This window comes from Lissotriton vulgaris, chromosome 9, assembly GCF_964263255.1.
Source record: "Lissotriton vulgaris chromosome 9, aLisVul1.2, whole genome shotgun sequence".
In the NCBI taxonomy this organism is placed as follows: domain Eukaryota; kingdom Metazoa; phylum Chordata; class Amphibia; order Caudata; family Salamandridae; genus Lissotriton; species Lissotriton vulgaris.
In genome coordinates, this window is record NC_141697.1 from 249,043,946 (window position 1) to 249,063,791 (window position 19,846).

The window sequence follows — 19,846 nt, forward strand, 5'->3', positions numbered from 1 at the left end:
TGGAAGTGGTTGACAACTGCCTGTGGCAAACCTGCCTCCATCAGCCAGTTGTAGTGGAAGACTGCTGCCCCTGACATCTGAAAGTGTACTACACCCACCGCAATCACTTTTGTGAACATCCAAGGGCTGCTGGAGAGGCCAGATGGAAGTACTACAAACTGAAAATGTTCCTGGCACACTGTGAAGCTGGTACCATCTGTAGGACTGCGGTACAGGTGTACGGAAATGTCTTGCAGGTCCAACGCCACCATCCATTCTCTGGGGTCTGGGCCAGACAGGACCTGTGCTAGTGTGAGCATCTTGAATTTGTCCTTTCGCAGGAAGGCAATGAGAGGGCATAGATCAAAAATGGGACAAATGTTTTCGTCCTCCGTACATGGAAGTAGCAGGAGAAATATAGAGTCCCTACTTTCAAGTACAAAACAGTTTATATGGCCCCTTTGGCCAAAAGGGCCTGCACTTCCTGTCAAAAGACAGCCAGATGGCCCAGCGTCAGCTGTGCTGAAGGTAGGGGAAGGTGCGGCAGGGTAAAACAGAAGGGGAGGGCGTAGGTCAGATCAGTGGCAGCTGGTAGGGAACGGGGGTGGTGGAGGTGGCAGGGGGTGTACATAATATTTGTAAAAACGCGTCTTGCCTCCGTGGTCCCTCCACTTCTCTTTCTGACTCGGAGTCCGGAAGAAACAGGAAGGACACAGGCTCCCCTAAGCCAAATACAACGCTGCTGCCACCATGACAGCAGTCCGGTGGAGAGCATGCAAAGTGCGCATGACTTTTAGCCGGCCCAAGACAGCCAGCCACCCCGCTCAGACTTGCAGGTTTTACAGTGAAGAGTGCTCGACCATAACTCCTTAGAAGCCCACTGCAGAACACCCAGGATGCGGCAAAGCACGCAGTTTACAGGAAATCCAAAAGAACTCCCCATGCGCTGATGGAAACAATCCCCAGCACTCACCCCGCTCTGATTTGCAGGTTTTAGAGGGAAGAGTGCTCAACCACAGCACCTTGAGAAGCCCACTGCTACTTCCAACAGGAGTCCCGCAGCAAAGGGGTTTACAGGCAATCGTTTCTAGCCCGGAGATTGCCAGAACAGGGGGCAAGCGAACATGCCGTTGGAGAACACTGTGACACAAGTTGAGGGGCAAACAGGCAGGGCTGCACAATAAGTTACTTTAGCACAGTGGCAGTTCCACCAGCACAAGAAACAAGCATTGGAAATGCAATAGGTCTCGCAGTAGTAAAGTTTGAGCTACAGGTGTTATTTATTTTTTTGTTTTTTATTTATGTGTTGTTTTTTCTAAATAGCTAAATTAATAGCTTTCTTCTTTACAAAGCCAATAGTTATAATTTTTGTAAATGTGACACCTCTAGCATTTGTAAAGCAACATGTTTTGTATTAAAGGGACTTATATGTGACTTATATGTATTGATATAAAAAAAATCAATGGCTTTAAAAAAAAATTAATAATTAATACGTAAATAAAATGGATTTTATTTTATATTGCCAATAGCTTAAAGTTTATTAAATATATTTAGTGAAGATGCTGTGGTTGCGCTGAGTGAGGGTGAGTGAGGGTGAGGGTGAGTGAGGGTGAGGGTGAGTGAGGGGGAGGGGTTGAGGGTGGGTGAGGGGTTGAGGGTGAGTGAGGGTGGGTGAGGGTGGGTGAGGGTGAGTGAGGGTGAGTGAGGGTGAGTGAGTGAGGGTGAGTGAGGGTGAGTGAGGGTGAGTGAGTGAGGGTGAGTGAGTGAGGGTGAGTGAGTGAGGGTGAGTGAGGGTGAGTGAGGGTGAGTGAGTGAGTGAGGGAGGGTGAGTGAGTGAGGGTGAGTGAGGGTGAGTGAGTGAGGGTGAGGGTGAGTGAGGGTGAGTGAGGGTGAGGGGTTGAGGGTGAGTGAGGGTGAGGGTGGGTGAGGGTGAGTGAGGGTGCGGGGTTGAGGGTGAGTGAGGGTGAGGGGTTGAGGGTGAGTGAGGGTGAGGGGTTGAGGGTGAGGGTGAGTGAGGGTGAGTGAGGATGAGGTGTTGAGGGTGGGTGAGGGTGAGTGAGGGTGAGGGTGAGTAAGGGTGAGTGAGGGTGAGTGAGGGTGAGGGTGAGTGTGAGTGAGGGTGAGTGAGGGTGAGGGGTTGAGGGTGAGTGAGGGTGAGGGGTTGAGGGTGAGGGTGAGGGGTTGAGGGTGGGTGAGGGTGAGTGAGGGTGAGGGTGAGGGGTTGAGGGTGAGTCAGGATGAGTGAGTGAGGGATTGAGGGTGAGGGGTTGAGGGTGAGTGAGGGTGAGGGTGAGGGGTTGAGGGTGAGTGAGGGTGAGGGTGAGGGGTTGAGGGTGAGGGTGAGGGGTTGAGGGTGAGTGAGGGTGAGGGGTTGAGGGTGAGTGAGGGTGAGGGTGAGTGAGGGTGAGTGAGGGTGAGTGAGGGTGGGGGGTTGAGGGTGAGTGAGGGTGAGTGAGGGTGAGTGAGGGTGAGGGTGGGTGAGGGTGGGTGAGGGTGAGTGAGGGTGAGGGGTTGAGGGTGGGTGAGGGGTTGAGGGTGAGTGAGGGTGAGGGGTTGAGGGTGAGTGAGGGTGAGGGTGAGTGAGGGTGAGTGAGGGTGAGGGGTTGAGGGTGAGGGGTTGAGGGTGAGTGAGGGTGGGTGAGGGGTTGAGGGTGAGTGAGGGTGAGGGGTTGAGGGTGAGTGAGGTTGAGGGTGAGTGAGGGTGAGGGGTTGAGGGTGAGTGAGGATGAGTGAGAGTGAGGGTGGGTGAGGGGTTGAGGGTGAGTGAGGGTGAGGGGTTGAGGGTGAGTGAGGGTGAGGGGTTGAGGGTGAGTGAGGGTGAGGGGTTGAGGGTGAGGGTGAGGGGTTGAGGGTGAGTGAGGGTGAGGGGTTGAGGGTGAGGGTGAGTGAGGGTGAGGGTGAGTGAGGGTGAGGGTGAGTGAGGGTGAGGGGTTGAGGGTGAGTGAGGGTGAGAGGGTGAGGGTGAGGGTGAGGGGTTGAGGGTGAGTGAGGGTGAGGGGTTGAGGGTGAGTGAGGGTGAGGGGTTGAGGGTGAGTGAGGGTGAGGGGTTGAGGGTGAGGGGTTGAGGGTGAGTGAGGGTGAGGGTGAGTGAGGGTGAGGGTGAGTGAGGGTGAGGGGTTGAGGGTGAGTGAGGGTGAGGGGTTGAGGGTGAGGGGTTGAGGGTGAGTGAGGGTGAGGGGTTGAGGGTGAGTGAGGATGAGTGAGATTGAGGGTTTGAGGGTGAGGGGTTGAGGGTGGGTGAGGGGTTGAGGGTGGGTGAGGGGTTGAGGGTGAGTGAGGGTGAGGGCATGCATGGCTCCCTCGGAAGCGCTCCAAAAGAACCTCGCGTCACAGAAAACCATAGAAACTTCCACATACCTCGACAGTAAAAATAATTCCCGGAGACGGAGACAGGCCGGGGGCGAGTCCAGGAAACAAGTTGTGAGACCGAAAAGATGACCGTTTTCAGAGAAATAGAGGGCGTGCCTTCAAAGGGAAGGTTGTGGATTCACAAACACGGCTCACAGGTTGTGGGGTAAAGAGACGGAATTCAAGGGGCGTGGCCCACTTGGCATTGGAGGAGAAATTGCTCAGAAACAAGTTGTGAGACCGAAAAGATGACCGTTTTCAGAGAAATAGAGGGCGTGCCTTCAAAGGGAAGGTTGTGGATTCACAAACACGGCTCACATGTTGTGGGGGAAAGAGACGGAATTCAAGGGGCGTGGCCCACTTGGCATTGGAGGAGAAATTGCTCAGAAACAAGTTGTGAGACCGAAAAGATGACCGTTTTCAGAGAAATAGAGGGCGTGCCTTCAAAGGGAAGGTTGTGGATTCACAAACACGGCTCACAGGTTGTGGGGGAAAGAGACGGAATTCAAGGGGCGTGGCCCACTTGGCATTAGAAAGGAGAAATTGCTCAGTGTTCAGTAAAGATAAGTACATTGCATCAGGGAGCACTGTGTGTTGTTAGGAGGGCATTGCTGTGGGTAGGGGGGAGGAGAAATGCGACATGGCGGGGAGGGGGCGGAGCGGGGGAGAGGGTGTTAAGCAGCAGGGTACAGACGGCTGAGGGAACAGACGGCGAACAGACGCCGGGCAGGGGAGGGGGCGGAGCGGGGAGGGGGTGTGAAAGCAGCAGGGGCCTGGAGTGCGGCTGAGGGAACTGATGTGCACGCGCTTTTAAGCTCAATGCGCATGCGCATTGAGCTTAAAAGTCACGGGCACTGCAAGGAATCGCCACGATTCCTTGCAAGTTGGATAAAGAGTGGATAAGCCCCCATAGTCTTGCTTGCTCGATGCGCATGCGCATCGACAGGCGAGACCTAAAAACTAGTAGTCCAATGGTGGTTCCTTCTAGCAGCATGGCAGTCCTCTGGCAATGTGCAGTTTGTAGAGACAGCAGCGTCTAGTTGCAAGTCCACGCAGTGTCTAAAAGTATGGATTCAGAGCCCCTATATTTAGACTCAAAATTGTCCATGATGAAGGGGTGACTTCGAAGGAACCCTTAGAAGTGCGCAACCATCCCTTTTAACCCAGACCTGGCTCCAGACAATCAGTAGGGGTAAACATGCCCTTTAAGTGAGGGCAGGACACAACCTATAAAAATGTAAAATGTGAACAACTTCTCCCTCTCCCTGCCCAGGAAGGCTATCAGTATGCAGATGAAGGCAGATGCATCCCCAGCCACACCCAGCCCTTCCTAAGTTGTGGATGTCTGGAAAGTATGCACCAAGTGTAGCTACCACCCCAGCTCAGACATGTACTGGAGTCAGGCTGCAAAGCACAAAGATCCATAAGCACAAAGAAATGCCCCCTTTTGTACCATTTTCTAAAAGTGGCATTTCTAAAATAGTAATGTAAAATTCCACCACACCAGTAAGAAGATTTTTCACCACTATTCCAAACATAACAACGCCACTCCTTTCTGATCTTGAAATACCACTTAAAATTATATACGGGAATTCACAATGCTAGCCTATGAGAGGAGTAGCCCTCACAGCATTGAGAAACAAAAATGAATCTGTTAGTCACTACCAGGACATGCCACCCAAAGGCAAATGTCCTACCTTTCACTTACACAAGCACCCTGTCCATAGGGCTACCAAGAGCCCACCTTAGGGTTGTCCTATGTGTAATAAGAGAGTTGTTTAAGGCTTAGCAAGTAGTTTTGAATGCCAACTCAAAATGACAGTAAACTATGGATTCAGGCACAATAAGTTACTTTAGCACAGTGGCAGTTCCTGAGACAGGCTTGAAAGGCTACTTCTGTGGGTGGTACCAACAAATGCTGCAGGTATACCGATACGGAGTGATCGACGGATCCTTGACCAACGCCACTAAGTGTTGCGAGTGTTTTGGACTAATGCCTACATCTCGCTCTTGGTCTACATTGATTTCCACATAATACATGAATCATTGGAGTTTGTATTCGAATTTTGGAAGATAACATCTATATTTTTGGACAGTAGGTTTTTGCAGTGCATAACCTTGTGACTTCCGGCTGGAGGTCTTGGATTAATATGTGCAGCGTATGGTCCTGAAGATGGTCCTATGGATTGTTTTAACCAATTAAGGACCGAAACGTCGACGCCTGGCAACGTTTTGCTGACTACTGTCAGTTTGAGTATCAAATAATTGGATCATTGCAAAGTACTGTTTTTTGACATGATATTCATTTTTTCATGTATATAGCAAAAGTTGCCTGATACTACTGTGAAAATATATTTTTTTGCTTGTACAGTAGTATTTCTGTTGCCATATTTTAGATTTGTGTATCAAAAAAGAAAAAAGATCCAAAAAACAAAAAAGAAATAATTTTGCGTAATAAAAAACAGTTTAAATCTGTTTCTTTCCTTGCTCAAGTTTAAATGATTGACCACTCTTGTGGCAATATTATTAATTTATTGAATAGAATTGAAATAATTCCTTCAGGGACACCTGTTTAATTGTTATTGATAATACCCAGTCCCTTTGGGAATATTGGGTGGCTCTATTGTATCTAACAACGCAGGTATACTAGTAGCATTTCATTTACAGGCCCTGGATATATAAGATACCAATTTAAAAGGGACGTAAAAAGTATATTAAAAATTCCAAACAGATGTAAACCAATTATACCCTGTTTAGAGCGAGAGCATATGCATTTTAGCACTGATTAGCAGTGGTAAAGTGCCCAGAGTCCTAAAGCCAACACAAAGGTCAGAAAAACAGGCGGAAGAAGACACAATGTTGGGAGATAACCCTGCAAGAAAGGATCAGGTCTAGACACCCGCTTTTCACTGTGATGGACTACCACCCTTGGAGGAAATATCAGATCCTGCAGCCAACAGGGTACCTGTGACACTCAAAAGCAGTTTTGAGGCACAGATACAAGAGGGATTGGGGACGGAGGGGGCTGAGAAGCACATGGTTTCTGCTGTCCTGGTCATGGTCTTTGTGGATGGTGGCCTGGGTTACAAAACAGCTGAAAGGTTTTCTGGACTGGTGGAGGGGTCTGGCGTTGACAAAACTGAACACCCCGATTGTAGCCAACGTAAGGACAAAAAATGTTGGTACAATTGTCCAGCAAGTGAAGAAAGACCCAAGGTAAACCAGGTTAATAGCTCTTTCACTCATTAAAAATCAACTAAACTCTAGGCAATGAAGTAAGACGACCGGGTTCAAACCATATAGGGACTGTCACAAACCCTAGTCTGTGATGGGCCCTCACAAAGTATGCTTATGGTGTCTGGGGGTCTAATCACGGCACCAAGCCTTGTGACGACTGTTCTGTTCCCAGATGAAACCGAAGGAAATGCAAGGTCAATCGTTACATTGCAAACACAAGAAGACTCCCCAATGTGGCCAATCGAAACCGAATAGAAGATCATGCTCCCAAAGTCGTTCCCATGGCAGATCATCGTTTCAGTCGAAATCTTCAAGTAATTCCAAGAAAAAGCATATGAAATTGAAGAGGAAATATGCCCCTTCTCTCGTGGGAGAGGGTCAGAGGACAAGGACCTCTGTATTTTGAGAGTTGACCTTCGGGCAGCTGCAGCTCATCCATGATGCGACGTCCTTCATTCCTTCCTGGAAGCAGAGTCTGGTGGTGACTGGATCCTTGGTGAGGGAGAGGATGAGCTGAGTGTCGTCAGCATCAGAGACTATGTTGTGTCCGTGCTGTCTGACGATGGCAGCTAAGGGGGCCATGTAGATGTTTAAGAGCGATGGGCTGAGAAATGATCCAGGGTGATCCTGTGTTCTACCGGTGAGGAAGGACCAGAGCTATTCGAGGGCGGGTCCCTGTATGCCGGCATCATGGAGTCTGGCGCTGAGTGCGGGGGGCGACGGTGTCGAAAGCTGCAAAGAGGTCAAGTAGGACCCGGGCCGCGGTGTGGCTTTGGTCGAGGAGGGAGCAGATGCAGTCTGTGGCGGCGAGTAGGGTGGTCTCGGTGCTGTGGTTGCTGCAGAATCCGGATTAGGGGGGGGGGTCGAGGATGGAGTTCTCTTTGATTCATTTAATTAATTGGGCGTTGACTGTCTTCTTAGTGGCCTTGGCCGCGAAGAGGAGGATTTAGATGGGTTGGTAGTTGAGGGTTTCTTGAGAAGGGGCTTGACTTCTGCACGTTTCCAGTCGTAGGTAAAAGTGTCGGTTTTGAGGGAGGTGTATCGATATCAAAACACACGCCATAAAACGTACTGGCTTCCTTAACCACAAATAAACTATATAATGAAGGAACAACATTTTCCATGGATGCTTGGCAATATTGAAAACAAGCTATAAGCACGCCACATAGATCTTTGTTAGAGAGACCAAATGAGCGTGAGCGACATGATTCTTTGAGTGCAGTCAAAGAATAGAGGAGGAGGGCGTCCATGGCCAGATTTGGAGACAATTTATGTTGATGGAGAGTTCTGTTTACACCAAAACTGAAGGTAATTACAGAATATAAGCAACACTTGTTCTAAAACATGTTGTTCACTTTTCTTTGGATGCCAACAGCAAAACGAGGCTCAAGAACCAATTTGATCCTTGAGGAACGTTACGCCTCTGCTAATCCTTGATGAATGTTTTTTTATCATGGTTCAGATGGTCTTTGCTTTTTCTTGCCTCTTATATCATGATCCCGCAACTTGTATTTTTGGCTTAATCAATGACAATATAGCTGGGGGTGGGGTGGGGGTGAGGAAATGAGAAATCTTGGCAAGAGTGAAGCAGTCTTTTACTGGGACGTATACAAAAATGAAAGTAGCTCCAAAGGATTACAATGGTGTATAATGCTTTTACAGGGAGTGGGTGTGGAGGAGAAAAAGTGAGAAGAGAGGTGCAGCAAGGGAGAAAGGGAAGATGGGGGAGTTTGCAGGTGGGAAAGCACACTGATAGATGATGGAGGTATTGCTGTGGGAGATGAGACAGGGTTAGAGATTGTAAGGTTAAGGGGTGGCCCAAAGAGACAATTCCAACGAATTTCCTAACTATCAGGCTAAACAGTGACAAGAATTTGCCCAAAGAGAAGAGGCTCAAGCTCTTTCTTAAGCATAAAAGGGGTTGTATCAAGAAGATTTTGACATGGATGGACTACTTCTTACTGCACTTCTTGCATCCTTGCCTAGAGTTACATAAGATTATGATATGAGCAGTAAATGTATTAAACATATAGAGAACACAAAACAGGCAACTGTAATATTGTCCAATAGTACCATTGAGCGAAGCAATTCTGGTGAAAACAATCGACGAGGCCGAAGGCAGAGTGGATTGTAAATGTCACCAGATCCCCTTCATGCAATACAGGACCATTTACACATGGTACCGGTCATGTATTTTTTATATTGCAAGTTTATTTTGTGGTAGCTAGCTTAAAAATATGGTTTTCTTCAAAGTGCAGCAAACATCAGACACTGATTGGAACTCAATTGTTTAAACCTTGTTTACCTTTCTTGAATGAAAAATAATGAAACAACGGGCCACAGTGAGAGTCAGTGGAGTTAGGTAATTCTGTAGCTGCAGCATTTGCAGCATAATTATAAAATATACTGCATTTGCCACGTAATTTGCAGTTTACCATAACATTTCCATCTCAAATGGATAAAAATAATACTGACAGAGAATGTACCATAATGGGGGCCACTAATCACTATGCTCCACCAATAGACTTCCGAATCCAGGCCCGCCTCTTCTCTCAGATTCTCGTTTGAGGCTTGGAGGGATGCTGGGAAAACAGCAAGTTTATGGAGAATGCTTGCCCTTTACTGACACTGCAGTGAGGTCTGGAAATGCCACAAGTGCCAGCAGCGATAGAATGGTATTTCTACTGTAACCTGCGGGAGGTTGGGGCAGGATTCTTCAGTTTTCTCCTAGCCCCTCCGCAATTATTAAGATTAAATTAGTTGCCTGCGGAATGAACACTTGTATCATATATGCGGCCCTGAACTCAAAGATGTCCTCAATGGGCTCCCCAGCACTTCCAAGACGGGTCAGTTACCATTGTGACTTGGTGGGCTTGATAATAAAAAGGTTAATCTGCCAATGAAGTCTGTAGCTTGGATGAAATGAAAATTAGATTTATAACGTGCACTAATACTTGGAGGGGACTAGGCGCTACGGCTCCCCCTGATATACTAACCAGAGTGGATAACTAACATGCTCTGATGGGCTAGTTGTTAAAAAGCTGAGTTTTTAGAAGTTAACGAAAACCCAGTGAATTGCTTTTTGTCTTTAGTGCTGGCTGTATCTGAAATAAAACTTCTATCACCCCCCTTCCCCCGGAGGACGTTTTGGCCCTAGGGATTGTCAGATTTGCAGAGGTGGCAGAGCGCAGCTGCCTCACTGGAATATGACACTTTAACTTGCCTGCGAAATATTCAGGGCTCAGACCATGTAGTGCTTTGAAGGAGATACAGAGGGCCTTAAATTCTATCCTTCTTTTAACTGGAAGCCAATGTAGAATTGGGAGGGCGCGGGCCACTCGTTGACGTCTCGGGACGTCCATTAGAAGTCGAGCTGCTGCGTTTTTGGGACTTGCAATTTGTTGTGGAGACGTGACTGTATATTTAGAAACTGCCACTACAATAATCTATTCTAGACAGGATCAAGGCTGTAACCACCACTAACTATCTGTATGGAGCTCTGGCGACACCTACATTATGTTTGAAATAACTCCAAGAAACCTGGATTCATTAATATAACAAAACATTCTAATCTCCCCTACTGCAAAAGTCACATGCATTTTAATTGTTAAATAGTGAAGTCTATGTTAGAGGGGAAGAAACTGTATTGTCTTTAACATGGTCAAAAACTAAAATAGGAGATTCAGCGCCAAAATAATGTCCACTCCTCTAATAAACCCAAGCCTGTTTGACAGCACCGCACACAACTTCTCTAAATTTACATTACAAATCCTTTATGAATCCAAGGTCAGAATTTCACATTCCAGGAAGAAATCCATAAAAATGGTGTTAAAAAAATGCTTCAAGAGGGTATCATTACAAATTCCCCTGGAGGGGCCACTGCACTCAAACCCTGAGCGGACGACTTCTGCTCAGTCTGTCCTCTGTCACTAGGTTTCTAAAATGGAGGCTGCCTCAAAAAGACTAACACCTGCTAGACACAGCAACCTATTGTTGGGCAGTAAAATGATTATGAGATGTAATAGATAGCTGCAAAGAGCTTGCAGTGCACTCACTTTATAATTGTTCACAACACATGGTTCACTTTAGAAAACTACACTGAGAGGCATATACACATTTTGGGCTGGACCTCCAGCAAAAAAAAACAGACAACCTTTAATAGTCCAGGAGGGAGATTTCTGCCTCGCCAGACTGAAATGATTCAAGGCTTGACTGTGTATGAGTGTGAAAATATGTACCTTGAATTACCAATTGTCTCAAGGTAACCACCTGCTTATCAAGCAAATGACCCACTTCCCTCTCCAGCAATTTCACAATGTATAATTATAGATGGTCAAATTCCTGATGACATTTACTGACTTTAAAGCCAACAAGTCTGAAGTAGCTATAATACGCATCGTAGCACCCAGTCTTTTGGACGCATATTGGGAGAACAAGGTTGGAGCAGCAATAGGTCTTGCTCTGGCATAAGTCGAATCGACTTCCAGGGGGCCCAAAACAAGAATATTTGTCAGATAAATGGATTCCTACCATTGGCCTATATTTTTTGCAACTCCAGTTTCAAGATTACTTTTTTTTTGTTGCAGAGTTTTATATAGCGCAAACTAGACCCGACCCGAATCGGGCATCAGAGCGCTTTATATAGCACCAGTTACATTACATGAGGACACACATTCATTTTAGGCACAGGGAGATTAAGTGATTTGCCCAGAATCACAGGAGGTTTTGGCGTCGTTACCGAGACTTGAACCCAGATCCCCAGGTCAGAGGTCGAGCGCCCTAGCCGTTAGGCCAACTACATACCTATAATAGTATTCCTAAATACTTCCAGTAGGAAAGAAGTCTTATCCTATGGTCATTTATGGAAAATGTCAGGTAACTTCTCATACATATCATCCTCTTGGATCGATAGTGACTTCAACCCTAAGTGGAAAATGTTCTAATTAGAAACACAATGTAAGAGTTGTTAACATCTTACATCTTCAGGTGAAGTGTCTACAGCACTCGTATTCTGAGCTCCTGAAATGCTTCAGCAACTTCTCATCTCTATTGTCAGTGTAATGGGGTGGGGTTTCTGCAAAATTAACACCAATACTACCAATATTTTACGACTTCTCTGACTCAGAAGAGCCTACATCGACTTTCTGAGGAGGCGGTAGAACTTCTAAAAGCCACAGATCACATGACACTATGAGCATTGATAATATGTAGTAATCCACACGAAATGGGGATGCAGAACAGTTTGGTCTACTCAGAGCTCCCTAACCCAGGTACCCAATAGCTGTTTTTACAGTACCTGGGGGAATGTTTCCATGAGCTAATAAATGGTAAGACATAAGTGTGCAGAATATTCCAGGATTAGCAGGATTAAAATCACGAGCCAAGACAGTGAAACATGCTTTGGTTCTGGAGAGATCGATTCCTTCCTCATTAGTGTCATATTACAAATGACCATTCCTTTAAATTAGTTTAACTGTTCCCTAGATGGCACTACTGGTACTGGGGCTAAGTTCCTCTCTTTGTGAATGTCAAATCTGAAATGTTTTACCAAAGTAATTTCCCAAAAAAAGCCCAAGGGCATCACCAGCTCATGAAGACTGCCTAGAGTGTGTTTTGGTTTTCCTCTTTATTAAAAGGAATGACTGCAACTGGAGCCATTACTTTCTTTCCTTTAGTGTGCTGATCCATCAAAGTCATCTTGAGGCAAACAATATATTTGCGGCAGTCTCACTACACACTCAAAAATGCTACATACAGGTGACATGAGTCTTAGGTTTTGATATCATCATCTTGCACTTTCTGCACATGTGGATTGAAAAATAAACAAATGGAATTTGAACTTGGGTGACCTTGGCTCTAGCTCCTAGTGCATTCTTGTGACCCAACATCCGGGCACAGGAAAAAAAACCAGACGGGGTGAGGCAGAGAACTGCTTGTTATATCTGTATGTTGTCACATTCGAGCAGCATTGCAAAACACTACATAGCATAAGTGGTGGCACTTAGCAACAACAAATAAATAGATGACCGGTCTAGTCAAAGGCATAATCTGAAGAGGGAATGGTAAGGGTATCCATTAAAATATTTGGTTTCATACGGGATTCCATTTCATCATTTCATTAAGAATAAATAGTATACATTAGACAACTTCTAAAACTTTGAAAAGGTTTGCTACACGCTGTCCTTAGAAATGTGATGATATCACAAACAATAATAGAAATTAAAATTATCACAACAAAAACAGAAAACCTGATGAAGCAAGCATTTGGTCAATGTGAAGCAATGAATGGATAACTGCAAATTTAAGCATAAAGGTTACAATGACTTTTGTAGCTGCATGTAAAAAATGACTAGGTAAAAGAGAAAGATGCGAAATAGGGCAAAAACACCAAGCCATGCAACAAAGGAAAGCAGACCAAAGAGAAGAAACAGATAAGGCATCCTGACAAGTAGCAGAAGAGTGTGCATATGCTCAACAAATGCATATCTAATCTGGATTTGCAGAACAAGGTAGATGATTAAGTCTGGTCATCAATGTATTCCAGATTTAATTCCAGTTTAATACACTGGTTCTAAAAGTTTGCATTACAACCTTTGCAGTGCTGTTCACTTTCTCCTGCAGCCTTTTTTCAGTTGATGCCAATGCTTCCATGGCTTGCCAGTTTTTCATTCGTAGGTCCTAATCATTTTTAAAAAGAATCATTTCAGTTCATCCCAATATTCCTTAGTTCTCAAATAAATGTGCATGACACTCAGTAATTTGCATTTAAATGCATGTTACTGTCTGTTGATTGTTCAAAGAACTACTTAACAGTGTAAACAGCATGGTATTAAAGCAAGCTATTCACAAATGTTTGTCTCATTTGAGAGCCAAAGCGAATTGGTAAATTATTTGGATTTTAGGGTTCAATGCTACTCAACTGTGTTTACAAATGCACACTAGTTTATTATGCAATAATAATCCAGCAATTTGATTGCACTTTTGAGAAGGAGAAAGAAAGCATGCACAATGTAAAGAACAGCCACCAAACACACATTGAAAATAAAAGTCAACACATAATGAGTAAAAACTCATTCAGAAAGAAAATAGTATCCACTAGGACCGAGACATTGAGATTTGAAGCCAAATTGATAAGTCATCATCCTGAGGAAGGGAACCCAGAAAGAGACACCTACAGGAGCCCAAGTGTTTATCTTTAATAGACAGGTATCAATGTTGTTTTATTTTACAGCTATCCAAGAGTATTATAGTCCTGCTGCTGTTTGATGGGTATGTGTTTGAGGTCACAGGTTGGTTCTGGGGGGGGGGTGCTGGGGGGGTTGGGAATTGAGATTCTTTCTGAATCTCACATTTTGCTATCCTCGGATTGTAGTGTAGCTAATTGTGGAGACCTTATCTACCAGTTTGGAATGCTGTCACTCTTCTACCCTTCTGCTGGAGAAAAGATATAGAGTACTGAATAATTAAAGCTGCTAGTCGATCTGATGAAAAACGACTGCCCTTTTAATAAATGTAAAGAGGGGCCATTAAATTGAGTAAGTACCGGCAAATGGAATATATCCCACAAAGAACGGTAAGTTGCAGAGACTGCATGGAGAGCTAGTGAACAAATTAGAATCTTGTAGTACGGATACTGCTTCTTCCTCCAAACGTCTGGGCTGGGCAACAGAACGATATGTGTGTAGCAAAAATTTCGAATTGGACAGAAACCTAGGACACATTCATACAGGAGGAAGCATCTGAGTTTACTTTAGCTTTGATGATCGGATGAGTCTTTTGCACATAATCCTCTGCTTATGGTGGTCCTCAGCTTCAACACAAAGATTTCGACTAACTTTCAGCTCTAACTACTAGCTTATAGAGATGCCTATCTGGACAGTCCAACAGATCTAGCGCGGACTCGCACATTTCTGTCTCTTAACAGGCTCTTTTCAAGGACCTGGTACAGTGGTTCTTAACCTTGGGACTGCTGTGAACCTTCTCTGAATCACTATTCCAAGCAAGGAACCGCTGCCCAACCAATTTCTACCATGTAACCATTAAACAACGACACAAAGCTACAGAAACAAGAAAACTTTAAACAAATACACAAATGAGAAAATATTTTTTGTGAATCACAAAAATCGAAAGTGAAAATTTATTGGAAAGGTTGGTGCTTTTTAAAAATTTGGTTTTATACTAAAAGACATAACAATATTGTGGACTATAATATCAATTTGTCTTTTCTGTTCCTATTGCATCTTGTTAGCGCAAACTTGTCCTTCAAAAGAGGCCAACAAACGTGCATGCTATTGTTTTAGCTGTACTTGCACTGCTCCCACAATTCAAGCGGAGGGTACTAAATTAATGTTTCGCTTTCACCTTCAAATTCCTTCACATTTACAGAGTTGTCGAAATTTAAATTTTGCTTTTTTTTCCTGTGCATATTTATTAATCAGGTACTTTTTTAAGCCAACTCCAAGGTCCCTTCTATGCTTTAGGGTACCACACAACTCGCAGCTTCCTTCATACACAATTCTTTTCCGAAATCCCTTTGAAGTGCCAAAAAAACACTGAAATGGAATAGGAGAGGCCCCAAGATACGTCCCCGGGGCAACCTAAGATCTTCCACGGGGGACCAACTAACCTGCCCACGTTTTAACTACAAGACTAAAGGAGGGCAAGCTTTCTCCTTCCTCATCCTCAAACTATGAAATAGGCTGCCATGGCTTCTTCGCACCGAAAGAGCCCTCCTGCCATTTAGGAAGAAACTGAAGAGTCTCCTCGTCCCAACCTAAGATCTTCCACGGGGGACCAACTAACCTGCGCACGTTTTAACTACAAGACTAAAGGAGGGCAAGCTTTCTCCTTCCTCATCCTCAAACTATGAAATAGGCTGCCATGGCTTCTTCGCACCGAAAGAGCCCTCCTGCCATTTAGGAAGAAACTGAAGAGTCTCCTCGTCCCAGATGCTTGAGCATAACACAGTTCAGTCAGGGGTTACACACACACACACACCCAGGGGGACTGTAGCTACTCTTTTCACAGCACTTAGAGACCTGCTGGTTTTAAACGCTCTACAAGTCACAATTAACATTAACATTGGAGTGTTAAACAAGGATGTCAAACTTTCCTACCTCAATGAGTTAACCCTGTCCCAATAAGAACTTAGGACTCTACTACTGCCTAACGGTCCCCGTCAATAACTGGACATACATCTGTGTCCAGAATTAAAGAAGGCAGACAATGTCACTGCCGCTAACGTCTAGCCTTTATAATGGGGATACGAGGCCAGGGATACAAGTCAGGACTGGATGTACGCAGCCCAGTCTTATTGTGCTAGTTCAATGAAAAGCCAATGAATAGCTGCCCAAATGGAGATTCAATGTCATTATGTGAAAGTCTTTGGTTGTCTTAATAACAAAACTTGTTGGTGAAACTGTACTGTGGCCTTATGCTTCCATCTTTAACAGATCAAGTTCCTTTTAAGTGTCTCTATAGTACACAAGAGGCAGAATGCTAGGACAAATCCTCTAGTATCAAAATAACAAAGTTTTGAAAAAGGTCTTAGCAAAGGCAGCTGTAGTTACTCTCTACCCGAGATCCTGGATAAGTTGTCTTCAGTACACCCATCGACCCACCTACATGGCCTTAACTGCAACCCATGGGCCTTATTAGAGTCGCAGCTTCATTTCAACTACACCTTATCCTCAAATACTCTATTTTCATTCAGCATCTCGGGAGCATTCGGTGGAAAGCAGAAACTGTTGGATTCAGGCTGTATTGTGCATGTTCCTTGAGCTGACCAGAAGTGGGCATTTATTCTCAGTTATTTCCCATGATCCAGAAAAATTTAAATTAGCATAATAGTGAAAATCGCCTCTCCAAGGAATTATTCGAAATTGAGATCTTGGAAAAAAAGTCTGTAGGATCTAAGCAGGACGGACATAGTATTGGACTTGCATTTACATATCCCTCTTTGGTCTCCTCGCAGAAAGTTTTTTGTAAATACAACCTGCACCGTTTCAAGCTGACCTTGGTGCCCAGGTCTACAAAAAGGTGACAGCAAAGCCAGTAGGCTTTCTGCATCAAGGGTTATGCACATCTACCTATGCCTCTATGACTGGCTGCTCCGGCTGCTCACTACGACAGATGTGTATACCACTTTTAAACTTACATTTAACCAACTGCAGCAATCTCTTTTCAATTCTAACTCACATGCTGTTCTTCATAGGGACTATTTACGACAGCCTGTTGAGGATGCTAATGACAGTGTGTTGGTTCTTCAGTAGACCTGGTCCCATTTCCAAAGTCAAATCCATAGTGTAGGAGGGCATAGTATAGCATTGTGGTTTCATAAGGCAGCAGAATTATGGATCCTGTGACCAGTGGGTCCCCCGGTTCAGCTTGTGGTGCCCGATGCATTGCATGTCCTTGTGGTCACAAGACTCAGACCCCCAAACTACCAGGGACAAAACTTCCCACAAGGTAAGGGAAGAGATCCTGTGGTGAGCTCCAAAAGACCAAACCCAAGTTGACGCACCATTCTTCTACCCTCCCCCATTCCCAACCCCTTCCCTAGAGTTTCAGGTTTATGATAGCAGAGATAATTTATGTTATGTTAAAAATATTTGTAGAGAGCAAGTACACCATACAGTTTCTTGGCGCTAGTTGTAGGGAATATCCTGCGGCTCACTGATTCATTCAAAAGCTGGGAGAACAACCTCGTTTATAGAAGCCTCCTAAATTGAAGGTAACACGATGAGGATCTGATGTTTGAAGGGAGTGAGTTTCAAAACGAGGGCCCAGAACAGCAAATCTAGATCCATCTAGTCTTTTCCTTTTAAAGGTGGGAATGGCCAGGAGGTTTAGATGGGATTACCTCAGGTTCCAGGCAGGGGTATATCTGTGGATGAGAATAGAGACAAATTCCGGGCAGGGGCCATGTAGGGATGTAAAAATGAGGCATCCAATCTTAAAAACACTGCGTTGTGTTACTGGCAGCCAGTGCAGCTTCCTCATTAGAGGAGTGATGTGGCACCAACTCTGCAGATCAGTCTGGCTGCTTTCATACCATTTGCAATCTTCTTGTTAAGTGAACTGGAAGGCCGAAGTAGAGCGAGTTTACATAGTCAATGTGCCCATAAAAAGAACAACCTTAACAAGAGCTTCAAAAGTTAGGTATCTACTAATTTTCCTGATCTTCCGAAGCTGGAAAAAACATGTGGAAACTACAGACCCAATCCGTGACTTCAAAGAGAGATCACTATCAATTGTGACTCAGAGGCTCTCTGCTGAGGTTGATGGTAGAGGTGACATCCACAACTCAGCAGACCAAACATTTGTAACATAGTTGTCATTTCCCCCAGAGACTGAACTAAAGGGAGGAAGTACAAATTGAACAGGTGTGGAGCCAGAGCTGAACCTTGGGCATGGACCCTCTTCCCCTTCGTAGATGCAGGTCTTCTGGATAGGAACACCCATTTAGATTTGGCCTTAACACTGGTACCTCTGCTACAACTTACCCCAGGACCATCTTGATACTTTCATTCAATCTTTGTTGCCTAACTGGCTAGGTCAAAAAGTCAAGTGACATCTTTCAGGTGCTATCTTGCAGTGAAAGATGCACCCGGAATAGCATCTAGACCCGAAGTCCAGTGCCCAAAGACCCTCCTCGACGACTCAGACGACGCCTGCAGCCTCGGGACAAAGGACCCCTCCGACCGCAACCAGCAGGGGGGTAGGATTTCCCGACCTCAAAAGACACCCCTGCACCCGGCGCCCCACGGCCCCCTGTGCCCAACTCCTGGGTGCCTACCTATCCTCCAAGATCCCAACTTACCCCTCAAACTATATAGTTGGAAGTTACTGCTGAGGGCCCACAAAAACAGGAATTTAGATATCTAGAACAGGTCATGCAGTCCTTCTGAACGTAAGTTACTGTGAGCACACTACTGGAATTATGTTCAGAAGCCGGAAGGGCCCAACACAAGGTGGCCCAAAGTAGAATTTAAAAAAATGTCAAACTAAAACAGCCGCAACAGAAACTGGCTAGCTATGAAGTACTACGTTAAAAGTCTTGGATATTGTTCCTTTCAACATACATTTTCATTGAGATGTATTTAAAAGTGGGTGTTTTATTATAATAAATGATCTTAAAATGAAACAGCGAATGAAGGTGTACAAATATCTAGTATGAAATTCGGACTCAAAAGCCTTGATCAGAGCCCCATAATAAATGAAGTATAGATTTGACAAATAAAAGACTAAAAATTTGCAAAATATGGTAACTCCATTTGGGTTATTTTTTAGTAAACGTCGCACTGTGAAATAAGTGAACAAATAAGTACTTAAGGAGTAACTTTATTCTCTCTTTTTATAACTTAGTCTCTGGTCCACCACTATAAGAAATAGAATTTTTCTAAGGGTAGTAATTCACATGGGTCAGAAACGGTTTCATATTTTAATACCAGAAACTCAAAGCATAAATACCTCAATAAATACATATTTAGGAAGGGAATTCAACAAAACGTTGATTCTATTTTCAATAAATTTTTTAAACCAAAGTGTTGTCACAAAGGTTCATAGTATCCGTTTACTAAAAGGTACTTACATTGTTTTTAGTCCTCTGTTGTTCAAGCAAATTCTTCAACGAATCCAACTCACTCTGAAGACTGGTTATATCTTGTTCTTTCTTTGTAATTCTGCATGTTTAACCAATTTAAATTGATTAGAGGCAAAACAATTCCAAAGAGAAACACCTGTTTGCATTTCATATTTAAAATTTATGGCACATTTAGAATTGCTTTAACCTTGAGTACCTCCTAAAAATTAGGCTTTTTTACCGTCATTTTTAAAAGTTGTATTACTATCTACTGCAGTGGGATCCATTACATCAGACTAGGTTTCTACATTCAAACAAGTCACTCCAGAATTAATTGGATTCAGTTATTGAAAAATATAAGACAGTCCAGAGACTCACACGTTCATTACTGTCCCGTTAGAGCCACAGTTCCACACTGTGGACTGATTGGAGACAGTAACCAACAACCAGAGCTCTGTAAAGTTGTTTTTTGTTTAATGTAATTGCGGAATGGATTGCCCTTGATTTCATAGAGACATTCAGCTATAGTGCTTACAATATGTGACAACATTACTTCTTTTGCACAGCCATATCTGAATTCAGTCCCACTCTCAACATCAATAAAATCCAGAAACTATGACTACATCTCATACATTAGTATGAATACCTTGGATCACCGAAATTCCCACTAAAACCTTACTTAATGTGGCAACCAAATAT

At 44.4% G+C, this 19,846-nt stretch overlaps 1 protein-coding gene across 16 annotated transcripts in view; it reads right to left on the reverse strand.

Annotated features, from left to right (window-relative positions):
* The window catches only part of KTN1 (kinectin 1), a 467,921-nt gene that overhangs the window by 123,250 nt on the left and 324,825 nt on the right, over positions 1-19,846 (reverse strand). For 8 of the 16 annotated variants that reach the window (XM_086937457.1, XM_086937449.1, XM_086937454.1 and 5 more), the window contains exons 28-29: positions 19,157-19,247; positions 13,156-13,242 (exon numbers count right to left, since the gene is read on the reverse strand). In XM_086937457.1, coding sequence (XP_086793583.1) covers positions 13,156-13,242; positions 19,157-19,247 — 178 coding nt within the window. The remainder of the gene's footprint in view (positions 1-13,155; positions 13,243-19,156; positions 19,248-19,846) is intronic. The other 8 variants (XM_086937462.1, XM_086937458.1, XM_086937461.1 and 5 more) reach the window with 1 other exon arrangement.